This window comes from Hypanus sabinus, chromosome 19 (assembly GCF_030144855.1).
Source record: "Hypanus sabinus isolate sHypSab1 chromosome 19, sHypSab1.hap1, whole genome shotgun sequence".
NCBI classification, from domain to species: domain Eukaryota; kingdom Metazoa; phylum Chordata; class Chondrichthyes; order Myliobatiformes; family Dasyatidae; genus Hypanus; species Hypanus sabinus.
This window is the reverse complement of record NC_082724.1, coordinates 70,870,133-70,883,458: the sequence shown is the minus strand read 5'-3', so window position 1 is coordinate 70,883,458 and position 13,326 is coordinate 70,870,133. Positions and strand designations below refer to the sequence as shown.

Below are 13,326 nucleotides of genomic sequence, written 5' to 3'. Positions count from 1 at the left end.
GAAATCTCTTTTTTTCAGTGCTGTCATACCATATTATTTTATTTCCACTATGGTGACCATAATTCTGCGGTACATTTGTTTAATATAATTCTTTATTTGAATTCTGTTCTTGACAGAATCAAGGGTAAAGAATTTGAATGTAACAGACAGTAGTTTTAGTTTTACTTGTGTTTCTTTTGTTTTTGTTAACCATTGATCCTGCTAATTAACAGTAGAGCAAAAACATTCTGTCCAGCTCTCTGTAAACACATTTCTTGGAGTGTTTTAGGCATTTAACAAAGATAGTACTAGGTCATTAATAGAGGGTTGTTTAACTCTCTGCTTGAACCAATCGTTTTGATCATTGATGGGAGGGTATTCACTGGGTGCAAAGCTCAGCCTTTTAATGCCAATTACATTGATTTTCCTTTTCCAGACCTGGCTTTTGAAAGTATTTGTAATATTGCATTCCTGAATATCACCAGAAGTCATCTAAATCAAATTATCATCCAATTGAAAATGACAAAACCTTGCTAAGCTAAAACCATAGAATTTGGCTAATGTAATGGAAGTGCTTTGTCTAAAAAATACCAATCTACACGCTCAGTAGCCACATCGTTAGGCATGGGAAGTATTGTATAGGAGCCACTGAGTATATTTCTATATGCTTGTCCTCTTCTGCTGCTGTAGCCCATCCACTTCAAGGTTCAACATGTTGTGTATTCAGAGATGCTTTCCTCAGTGGCAATTCAGAATATGAGATAAAGATAGGAAAACATCTCTCCAAAATTTCTCTCGACTAGGGCAGGTCCAGTACATATGAATGAGAGAAGCCTTGCCACCTTTGCATTTATCACAAACCGGACTAACATTCGGGTAAAATCAAGACAATTTAGATTTGGACATATGGGCCCTATGAACAGTCTTAAACTGTAAAAGACAGTGGCGAGCACAAAGAGAAGTTGAGTTAACTGACTTGAGAATTGAGTCCCAAACCACATCAGATAAGGGAATATTTAACTCACGCTCCCAAGCCATTCTGATTTTATCCAAAGGGGCTAATTAGTAAGGGTACTAATTTACCACGAATAAAAGATATTAAGCCTTTACCCAATGGATTAATAGTAAGAAACAGGTCCATAGCGTTTTTCTCAGGCATCTCAGGAAAGCTGGGTAATAAAGGTTTAATGAAATGTCTAATTTGGAGGTATCTAAAGAAATGGGCATTAGGTAGATTAAACTTAGCAAAAAGTTGTTGAAAAGATGCGAAACAATTATCAATGAAAAGATCTTCAAAATACCTAATGCCCTTTCTATACCAATCATAGAATGTTGAATCATGCATAGAGGAAAAAAAAGATGATTATGTAAAATAGGACTAGAAAGGGAAAAACCATAGAAACCATTAAATTTCCTAAACTGGGCCCATATTCGCAGAGTGTGTCTAACAAGAGGATTAACAATTAGTCTAGGCAAACTACTAGGGAGTGCAGATCCAAGAAGTGCAGAAATGGAGAGATCCTTAGTGGAATTCAGCTCCATTGCTACCCAATTAGGACGGTCAGACTGGCTATGAAAAAAAGACCAGAAGGTAAGACAACGAATGTTAGCTGCCCAATAATACAAATGAAATTTAGGTAAGGCCATGCCGCCTTCTTTTTTAGATTTTTGAAGGTAAGCTTTATTAATTCTAGAACACTTACCCTTCCATAAATAGGACAAAATAATAGTCTAAGGAATCAAAAAAGGTTTTAGAAATAAAAATTGGAATAGATTGAAATAAGTATTAAAAATTTAGGGAGAATATATATTTTAATAACATTAACATGACCTACCAATGACATAGATAAAGGTGACCATTGTGACAAGCTCTGTTTTGTAGAATGCAAAAGATTGGCAAAATTTTCACAAAAAAGATCCTTAAAATTCCTTGTAACTGTAATACCAAGATAGGTAAATTGATTATCAACCTAACCCTCTGATTGCTCTTTTCGGTTCCTTGGGTCAGATGGATATACATTTGAGCTCGACTAAACGTTGAACATTTTCTTTTGCTTCTGTTCTGGCTAGATGTCTAATTCTTAGATGGAGAGATGTTGCCCCACCCACACACGCTCAATGGCTCAATGATATTATGTCCTGTTTAGACCTTGAAAAAATTCACTTCTCAATTCTTAATTCAGACATAAAGTTTCATAAGGTCTGAGGATCTTTTATTGAATATTTTCATAACCTTTCTTCTGATTAAGTTTCTTTTTCAGTCCCTTACTTTCAGCTTTTTTTTGGTAGTAGGCATTATTATCTTCTGTTTTCACTTGTATTTACACTTTTGGAGGTTTGAATGTTCTGATTTGTATCTCCTACATTTTGCTGTGGTTGGTCTGGAGTTTTTTTTTCTTTGCGGGGATGGGGGGCCACTAACTTTACATGAATTTAATTTGGGTGCTTTTTCAATTATTATTGTGAATTATATTATTATTGCATGTTTATCTTGCACTGTATTAATTTCCTATCTTGTTTTTGGGTTTTTTTTTTGCTGTGTTGTAGAAAATGCATTAAATAAATAAATAGACAGATAGGTAGAAAAAAAGTGATGCTTTTTTGCACACCATTATTGTATTGCATGGATATTTGAGTTACTGTTGCCTTTGTCAGCTTGAACCAGTCTGGCCATTCTCCTCTGACGTCTCTCATTAACAAGGCATTTTTGCCCACAGAACTGCCACTCTCTGGATGTTTCTCTGTAAACTCTAGAGACTGTTATGTGTGAAAACCCCAGGAGATCAGCACTTTCTGAGAGGCTCAAACCACCCTGTTTGGCACCAACAATCAGTTCTGGTCAAAATCACTTGGATCACATTTCTTTCCCATTCTGATGTTTGGTCTGAACTGGATTGCTTGACCATGCCTACATGCAATGTATGCATTGAGTTGCAGCTACATGATTGGCCAATAAGATATTTGCATTAATGAGCAGGTCTAAAGTAGCCACTAGGTGTGTGTACCAGTGCGGCTTTGTATTGACAAGGTGATTTTCAATATCCACTCTTCTTGGACAGTGACAAGGGAATGAAGTACATGGTGGGCAAAGACTGGCGGGACCTTTTTGACTTGGTGATCGTTCAAGCCGACAAGCCGAGCTTTTTTACAGATAAGCGCAAGTATGTGGTACAGTAATTGGGGGATAATTTTGATAGAAAAATATAATGACTTAAAATAATACACTTAACTCTATTTGGACTACAGTGATTTTCTTTCTCATGTATGAAATTATTTATCGTCAAAAGGATAGATTAAAGGTATTTAATGAATATGTTTTTGATCTGATTTTAGATTTTATTTTATTTCTTACATCCAGGGGAGTAAAAATTTTTATGTTGCATTTCCATCACAATGTACAAGCAATAAAGAAGGGAAATATGGGAGGATATTGCTTCAGACACTGATCGTGTACATAATTATTTTGTATACATCTACGTACAGTTCGATAGGTCAATGTATATTGATAAAACTGATTTACACTTCATGTAAATAGAAGGTAATTGATGCAATGATAAACATGAAATTTGATAATTTTTTTAGCAAAGTCATTAAAAGCCAGACAATACAAGTTAAGAACAACATGGGTATCTACACTTTCATTGTTGCTATGATTGGTAACATGGGCTATGACTAACCTGGGCTACAACTTTTCTCTTCCTTTTTATCATTTCTGACTGGTCAATGGTTTATTTTGTTTTGCCAGGCCTTTCCGAAGACTGGATGACATGGGTACACTTCAGTGGGACAAAATCAGCACATTGGAGAAGGGCAAGATGTATAAACAGGTCAGAATAATAGGTCTACTGTATGTTCGACAATAGTCTGAACTGCTTCGCAAAAGGTATTCAAGTTGATGCCTGCTTGGCTACTGGACACCTGACTTGTTCTCAAACTGATGTTTTTCACTTTACTAAACAATCGGTCAAAATGAGAATTAGTGAAGTGACTTCATTTCTTTTCTGAATGGGACTGTAAACTAAAGCTGGACAGTCTAGTCTAACATAAACATCCAAAACCAGGACTATGGGACTTGAGCACTTTCTTTAAGAAATCAAATTTTCCTGATTTCTGTTGGGGATCCTTGAGGGAATGTGTAACTCAAAAGCTAAAGCAGTAAGGCTACTACTCAACCCGTTGAGAGTTTGTGTGGCTCATTACAATAATAAATTAATTAACCCTAATTCGGCAATTTTTATTTTCCTTTTGGGAAGTTATTTAGTGTTGGATACCAAGATTGAATGTGCCATGTTATCTGTGATCAATAACAGGAAAACTGCAAATGCTGTGTAGAACTTGCACCCAGCTAGATTATCAATATTGTTTGAGGAGCCCAAATTGAACAGGCGTTATATGTGCTCCAAACCTTTGTGATATCTGATTCAACTCCAGCTTGTAAGTTGAGAGAAAGTAGACATGGATTGTAATACTCAGAAGCAAATCCTGTGTTTCTTTAATGATCAGCTCAGTCCTGGCTGTGTCCCTGATATTAACACTTTCATTTCAAAATCGTGAACTATCTTTTTTCTGTTGATGGTGCTAGTCTCCGTATGATTGGCTATTCCATTTAAGCTGTAACTAAAGTGTATTCTATCCATTTCAGTATGCCGCATGTTGATTTAGTAAGTTGTTGGTTTTATGTTTTACCGGGCAGCAGTTACTCTGATGCTATTACAGCTCAGTGCATTCCGGAGTCCAGAGTTCAATTCTGGTGTCGCCTATAAGGAGTTTGTACGTTCTCCTTGTGAACTGCTTAGGTTGCCTCCAATTTCCTCCCACAGTCCAAAGATTTATGGGTTTGTTGGTTTAATTGGTCATTGTAAATTGTCCTGTGATGAGGCAAGTGTCAATTTGGAGGATTGCTGGTCATTACAGCTCGTTGGGCTTGAAGGACCAATTCTCCACTAAGTCTAGATAGATCTGGAACTGACTGCCCTGTTGCAATGATTCGTGAATATTTCTGTGCATATCTTCAGCTAGAAACCTGAAATGAAAACAGAAGATGCTAAATAAACTCGGCGTGTTGGACAATATCAATGGAAAGAGAAAGCAAAGCAGTAACAAAGATATAAAATATTAAATGTTTCTCTTTTCACAGTTGCTGTTAAGCTTAGTCATCATTTTCTGTTTTTGTTTCTATGGTAGTAATATTCTCATTTTATAAGAGCATTTTTCCTTTTATATAACCATTTTACAATTGAAATATGACTCAAAAGGTCTGCAGTATTCCACTAAACTCTTGCTGGGGTTGGCTTGCATGCTTTATCTAATTTCATCCTTTTCTGTGTTTGTCCAAGGAGAGGACGTGGAATTTTAACCCTAGTTTGCTTATTGACAAACGAGCAGCCAATAGCGATAAAGTAATTTCTCTAACTGGAAAAGGATATTCTGTTGACTACCCTAACAACTGATTACAGGCAGGGACTCGCCAGGGTCATTTGGCTGGAATTTTGTGTTTTGAGGAGCTCAACAATAACCTTCAAGAATTTGAAATTTTTTCCAAAGATGTTATCCTTGAAGGCATTAGATATTTTTCAATGCGTGAGGCAGTCATTGCTAAATGCACACAAAAATGTAGATGATCTATTTATTACCCTCATTGTTCTTTATGGAAGCTTGCAGCTCACCCTGTAGAACCTGGCATTACGGGGCTGCAAAGGGAACAGCCACTGGGACTGTCACAGAGTCACCTGTGGACCAGTGCTACTTGGACACAAGCCAGGGTCTGATCAACCCAGCTGGCCGAGGGAGTCTGTTGTTGAAACACCTTATGACCCCAGGATACATCACTGTTATGTATCTCAGCAGCACATAAATCAGCTAGTGAGCTATTTGAAAACAGGTGCCTGCGATGGTCGAAGATTTCATCGACGATTTACATTCTTTTAGGCAGTCCTTCAGGGTCAAAGGTGACTTTCTGCACTGCAGTAGCCAGTGTGAGAAGTGAAGTATTTTGCAGGGGTGGGGGATGGGGGAGAGGAGGTGGCGAGCCTCTATGTAGTTTGTGAGTTTATGCACTCCTTCCACTCGTGTCTGTTTCAGTATTCCAGAGCTTCTGAACACCATCCCAAATGCTCCTTTCCACTCTCCCTGGTCATGGTGCACAAGTAGTCAGGAATTGACGGGAATGTTGCATTTCTTCAAGGATGTCTTGAGAATCCTTGTCTCTTTTGAACCATTTATTAATATCTTCTCGTGGCCGAGCTTAGAATAGTGTCTGTTGCAGAAAGTCTCGTGGCGAACATGCAAATAATATAACCAGCTAAGTAGACAAATAATTAATGATTGAAATCCATTGCATAATTTGAAATGAATTAATTGTAATGAATTGACAGTCTTTGTGGGCAGTGATTCTTGGCCATGGGCCTCAATTAACTAAAGGCCTGCCTGGAGGTAGTGAAGAAGTTACCGTGCTGTCCAGTGACTGAGCTGCTCCACTGAGCAAGGTACCAAGGAAGAGATGGGAATAGTGTTGAATAGGACCAAACACTTTGAATATATTTCTACTTGTTATTATTCTTTACACACTAAAACCCAATCTATTTGGTTTATTATTATTTTTATTTATTAAGCAAGAGAAGTATCAATTCGATCTTGGCTTGTCAATCCTGTGTCTTTTTATACAAACGTTACTTGCAAGCAGCATGTATGCCACTTTAGTGATATGGTGAACTTGTTTTGTACAGAAAGGTCAGTGGCTGGAAAATAGAGAGGTCAGATATTGGTCACTGGTGGTAAATTCCCATCATCATACTTCAGCAACCTATAATGGTACAAGGCAACACATACAACACGCTGGAGGAACTCAGCAGGTCGGGCAGCATCCGTGGAACCCAGCAGTCAACGTTTAGGGCCGAGACCCTTCGTCAGGACTCAGTCCGAAATGTTGACTGCTCGTTTCCACGGATGCTGCTCGACCTGCTGAGTTCCTCCAGCATGTTATATGTGTTGCTTTGACCCCAGCATCTGCAGTGTACTTTGTGTTTATAATGGTACAAGATGGAAGTGTGGTAAATGTGAAGGGAAAATACCGAAATAAAACAGAAACTGACTAAATGAGATTCAGATATGGGGGGTGGGGGAGCAAGGGTGTGAATACACGTCTGTTCAATGTTTAAATTAATTTATTATCTAAGTACATTTATGTCACCCCTTGATTCAGTTTCTTGCAGGCATTCAGAGAAGAAGAAATACAGTAGAATCAATGAAAAGCTACGCACACACATACAAATTGACAAGCAACCACTGTGCATGTCAGGATGAAGTGCATTGAAGTAGCTGCTGGGATTGTATAGTAACTTGCAGGTCGGACACTGGTGTATTCCTGTCTGTCTGAAGTTTGCACATTCTTCCTGTGACCATGTGGGACCACATTTCCTTCTATATCACAAAGCTGTGCAACTTGGTAGAAAAATTGACTGCTGTAAATTCCCTCGAGAGAGCAGGTGAGAGATGGGAAAGTAGTGAGAAGCAAAATGGATCACAGCAACCGACTGCTGAGCGTTTCACATGGACCCAGCAGGCCAAAGGGCTTCTCTCTGCTGAGCGTTTCACATGGACCCAGCAGGCCAAAGGACCTCTCTCTCTGCTCTTTTCATGTGGACCCAGCAGGCCAAAGGGCCTCTCTCTCTGCTGAGCGTTTCACATGGACCCAGCAGGCCAAAGGGCCTCTCTCTCTGCTGAGTGTTTCACATGGACCCAGCAGGCCAAAGGGCTTCTCTCTCTGCTGAGCGTTTCACATGGACCCAGCAGGCCAAAGGGCCTCTCCCTCTGCTGAGCGTTTCACATGGACCCAGCAGGCCAAAGGGCCTCTCTCTCTGCTGAGCGTTTCACATGGACCCAGCAGGCCAAAGGGCCTCTCTCTCTGCTGAGCTTTTCACATGGACCCAGCAGGCCAAAGGGCTTCTCTCTCTGCTGAGCATTTCACATGGACCCAGCAGGCCAAAGGGCCTCTCTCTCTGCTGAGCGTTTCACATGGACCCAGCAGGCCAAAGGGCCTCTCTCTCTGCTGAGCGTTTCACATGGACACAGCAGGCCAAAGGGCCTCTCTCTCTGCTGAGCGTTTCACATGGACCCAGCAGGCCAAAGGGCCTCTCCCTCTGCTGAGCATTTCACATGGACACAGCAGGCCAAAGGGCCTCTCTCTCTGCTGAGCGTTTCACATGGACCCAGCAGGCCAAAGGGCCTCTCTCTCTGCTGAGCGTTTCACATGGACCCAGCAGGCCAAAGGGCCTCTCTCTCTGCTGAGCATTTCACATGGACCCAGCAGGCCAAAGGGCCTCTCTCTCTGCTCTATGACTGTAAATAGACCGTGAGAATGCAAAACAAAAGTTGTTCTGGGCTGCATGTTTGAATTGCAACCTTGAGGTCATTTGAAAGCACCTTGTCCTAAACATTGCACTGACTGTGCTGGGCAGTGTGCCAGCACTCCTGTTACTGCAGGCAATGGGTACGTGTTAGCAGAATACGAAAGATCTCTGGAGATGACACTCTGCTCAGGCTGTACCTCCAATGTTGGCAGCTCTCTTTTACCTCGGGTTGGAGGAGCAGCACCTGGCAGCCTCCAACCTGACAGCGTTGGTGTGATTTCTCCCTTATCTCTTTTCTCCCTTTTTTCCATTCCTCTCTTAGCAAAGGGCTCGAAGCAAAAGTTTTGGGCACCCTGCATGGTCAGTACTTAGTAACACCCCCTTTGGCAAGCATCACAGCTTGTAAACGCTTTCTGTAGCCAGCTAGGAATCTTTCAATTCTTGTTTGGGGGATTTTTGCTCATTCTTCCTCGCAAAAGGCTTCTAGTTCTGTGAGATTCTTGGGCCGTTTTGCATGCACTGCTCTTTTGAGGTCTATCCACAGATTTTCAATGATGTTTAGGTCAGGGGACTGTGAGGGCCACGGCAAAACCTCCAGCTTGTGCCTCTTGAGGTAGTCCATTGTGGATTTTGAGGTGTGTTATATGATCTTTATCCTGTTGTACAAGCCATCCTCTTTTCATCTTCAGCTTTTTTATAGATGGTGTGATGTTTGCTTCCAGAATTTGCTGGTATTTAATTGAATTCATTCTTCCCTCTACCAGTGAAATGTTCCCCGTGCCACTGGCTGCAACACAAGCCCAAAGCACGATCGATCCACCCCTGTGCTTAACAGTTCGACAGGTGTTCTTTTCATGAAATTCTGCACCCTTTTTTCTCCAAACATACCTTTGCTCATTGCAGCCAAAATTCAGCATCAGAAATTTGCAAAGGAACATCTAAACAAGCCTGATGCATTTTGGAAACGAGTCCTGTGGACTAATGAAGTTAAAATATTGCTTCAATATATTTAGTCCATCCATTTGAGTTGAGAATAAACTTTACATAAACATTATTTCTAAATAAATTACCTGTCCCACTATGGTGGGAAGTTTTACTGATGGCAGCAATGGAATGGCAGACTCTTCCACAGTTGGGGTGAGGGTTGTAAGACAACGGGTGATTTATGGTGGTTCATTCAACTTGTGCTTTTACATACATACCAACTAACAGAACTCATTTAAATATTTAGTGCTGGTTGCTGTTCCAAATGTTCATTATGAACTCCAGGCAACCAAAATATCAGAATCACAATCAGGTTTAATATCACTGACATCTGCCAGAAAATCTGTTGTTCTGCAGCAGCAATACTTTGCAATACAGAATCGAAACTATAAATTAAGACCATAAGACATAGGATTACAGTTAGTCCATTTGGTTCATTGAGTCTGCTCTGCCATTCAATCATGACTGATCCTTTCTCCCCTCCTCAGCTCCACTCCCTGGCCTTCTCCCTGTAACCTTTGATGTCCTATCCAATCAAGTACCTATCAAGCTCTGCCTTAAGTACACTCAATGACCTGGCCCTCACAGCTGCCCATGATATCAAATTCAACAAGTTCACCACCCTCTGGCTAAAGAAATTTCTCCGTATCTCTGTTTTAAATGAACACCCCTCTATCCCGAGGCTGAGGCTAGACTCTCCCACCATGGGAAACATTCTTTCCACATCTACTCTGTCCAGCCCTTTCAACATTCAAAAGATTTTAATGAGATTCCCCCTTTATCCTTCTAAATTCCAGCAAGTACACATCCAGAGCCTTTAAACATTCTTCGTGTGATAACGCTTTCATTCCTAGAATCATCCTTGTGAACCTCCTCTGGACCCTCTCCAATGCCAGCACATCTTTTCTTAGATGAGTATCTCAAAACTGTTCACAATACTCAAGGTAAGGTCTCACCAGTGCCTTATAAAGCCTCAGCATCACATCCCTGCTTTTATATTTTGGACCTCTTAAAATGAATGCCTTTCTCACCACTGACTCAACCTGCAAATTAACCTTTAGAGTGTTCTGCACAAGGACTGCCAAGTCCCTTTGCATCTCAGATTCTTGGATTTTCTCCCCATTTAGAAAATAGTCTGCACATTTATTTCTTCTAACAAAGTGCATAACCATGCATTTTCCAATATTGTATTTAATTTGCAACTTTCTTGCCCATTCTCCTAATCTGTCTAAGTCCTTCTGCAGCCAATCTGTTTCCTCAACCCTACCTGCCCCTCCACCAATCTTTGTAAAATTAAATAAGTAGTGCAAAGAATAGTGAGGTAGCTTTTATGGGTTCGATATCCATTCAGAAATCTGAAGGCAGAGGGGAAGAAGCTGTTCCCAAAATGTTGAGTGTGTGTATCAGGCTCCTGTACCACCTCCTGGATGGTAGCAGTGGGAAGAGGGCATGGCCTAGGTGATGAGGATCTTCAATGATGGATGCCGCCTTTTTGAGGCAGTGGAATGCTCCTCCTGTAGGATGTGGGAATTCATGGAACCTGATGGTCTTCCTGATGACTACACCCGTGGGAAGTGCAGCCAACTCCAGCTCCTGAAAGACCGCATTAAGGATCTGGAGCTGGATGAACTAAGGATCATCCATAAGGCAGAGCAATTGACAGTAAGACTTTGAAGCAGGTGGCTACACCCAGAGTGAAGAATTCAGGGAATGGATGAGTGAACATTGAGAGAGGTAAAGGGAGAAAGAAGTCAGTGCAGGGTCCCCCTGTAGCCATTCCCCTTAGCAACAGGTCTACCCCTTTGAATACAGCTGAGGGGGATGACCTAACTGAGCAAGGCAGCAGCAGCCAGACCAAAAGCACTGTGGTCGGCTCTGAGCCTCAGAAGGGAGGGTGAAGTCAGGTGGAGCAATAGTCATCAGGGACTGAACAGCTGGAGAGACAGATAGGAGATTCTACGACAGTGGAAGAGACGCCAGGGTAGTGTGTTGCCTCCCGGATACTAGGGTCCATGATGTCTCTGAGTGGTTGCAGAATATTCTTGAAGGCGAGCAGCCGGAGGTTGTGATACATGTTGGTACCAATGACGTAGGCAGAAGAGGGGTAGAGGTCCTGCGCAACAAGCTTAGGGAGTTAGCAAGGTGGTAATCTCCAGATTACTCCCAGTGTCATGAGCTAGTGAAACTCAGAACCGGAAGATAGCGCAGATGAATGAGTGGCTGAGGAGATGGTGCAGGGGGCATGGTTTCAAGTTCTTGGATCATTGGAAAATTTTCTGGGAAAGGGGTGACCTGTACAAGTGGGATGGGTTGTACCTGAACTGGAGGGGAACCAATATCCTGGGAGGGAGGTTTGCTAATGATGTTGGGGAGGGTTTAAACTAGATTTGCGGTGGGGTGGGAACCAAATTGAAGGGGCAGAGGATGGAGCAGTTGGTCCACATGTAGAGACAACTTGTAGGAAGTTTGTGAGGAAGGATAGGCAGATGATAAAGCAAAGATGCGCTCAGCCTGATGGTTTGAGATGTGTCTATTTTAATGCAAGGAGTATCATAAACAAGGTGGGTGAACTTGGAGTGTGGATCAATACATGGAACTATGACATTTTGACCATTACAGAGACTTGGATGTCTCAGAGGCAGGAACAGCTGCTGAGTGTGCTGGGCTATAGATGTTTCAAAAAGGACAGGGAGGCAGGCAAAAGAAGTGGGGAGCGTGTTACTGGTAATCAGAGATAGTGTCACAGGTGCAGAAAAGGATCAAGTCATGGAGGGATTATCTACTAAATCAGTGTGGGTGGGAGTCAGAAACAGGAAGGGGGCAATAACTGGACTGGGTGTTTGTTTTTAGACCACCCCTCCAATAGTAACAGAGACATCAAGGGGCAGATAGGAAGGCAGATTCTGGAACGGAGCAATAATAATAGAGTTGTTGTGACGGGAGATTTTTAACTTTCCTGATATTGACTGGCATCTCCTTAGAGAAGGGGTTGGATGGGTGGAGTTTGTTAGGTGTGTTCAGGAAGGTTTCTTCACACATTATGTAGATAAGCCTACAAGAGGAGAGGCTGTACTTGATCTGGTATTGGGAAATGAACCTGGTCAGGTGTCAGATCTCTCAGTGGGAGAGCATTTTGGCGGAAGTGACCACAATTTATCTCTTTTACTTTAGCACTGGAGAAGGCTAGGAGTAGAAAATATGGGAAAACATTTAATTGGGTAGGGGGAAATATGATGCCATCAGTCAGGAGTTTTGGAGCATAAATTGGGAGCAGATGTTCTCAGGGAAATGCACGGCAGAAATGTGGCAAATATTCAGGGAACATTTGCATTGAGTTCTGCATAGGTATGTTCCATTGAGGCAGGGAAAGGATGGTAGGATGAAGGAACCATGGTGTACAAAGATGTAGAAAACCTAGTTAAAAAGAAAAGAAAAGCTTACGAAAAGTTCATGGAACTAGGTACTGTTAGAGCTCTAGAAAATGACAAGGTTTCTAGGAACGAGCTTAAGAATGGAATTAGGAGAGCCAGAAGGGGCCATGAGAAGGCCTTGGTGAGCAGGATTAAGGAAAACCCCAAGGCATTCTACAAGTATGTGAAGAGCAAGAGGACGAGCCATGAGAGAATAGGACCAATCAGGTGCGACAATAGAAACACGTGCATGGAGTTGGTGGAGGTAGCAGAGGTACTTAATGAATACTTTGCTTCAGTATTCATTGGGGGAAAAGACCTTGGCAATTGTGGGGATGACTTACAGTGGACTGAAATGCTTGAGCATATAGACATTAAGAAAGAAGATGTGCTGGAAAAACATTAAGTTAGATAAGTCACTGGGACTAGATGAGATATACCCCAGGCTGTGGGAAATGAGGGAGGAGATTGCTGAGCGTCTGGCAATGATCTTTGCATCATCAATTGGGGATGGGAGAGGTTCCCAAGGATTGGAGGGTTGCAGATGTTGTTCCCTTATTCAAGAAAGAGAGCAGAAATAGCCTACGAAATTATAGACCAGTGAG

General features: G+C 41.7%; 1 protein-coding gene across 1 annotated transcript in view; it reads left to right on the top strand.

Annotated features, from left to right (window-relative positions):
- LOC132378167 (5'-nucleotidase domain-containing protein 2-like) overlaps nucleotides 1-13,326 on the top strand; it is a 90,592-nt gene that overhangs the window by 52,272 nt on the left and 24,994 nt on the right. Inside the window, exons 9-10 of the mRNA XM_059944903.1 lie at nucleotides 3,039-3,140; nucleotides 3,725-3,806. Coding sequence (XP_059800886.1) covers nucleotides 3,039-3,140; nucleotides 3,725-3,806 — 184 coding nt within the window. The remainder of the gene's footprint in view (nucleotides 1-3,038; nucleotides 3,141-3,724; nucleotides 3,807-13,326) is intronic.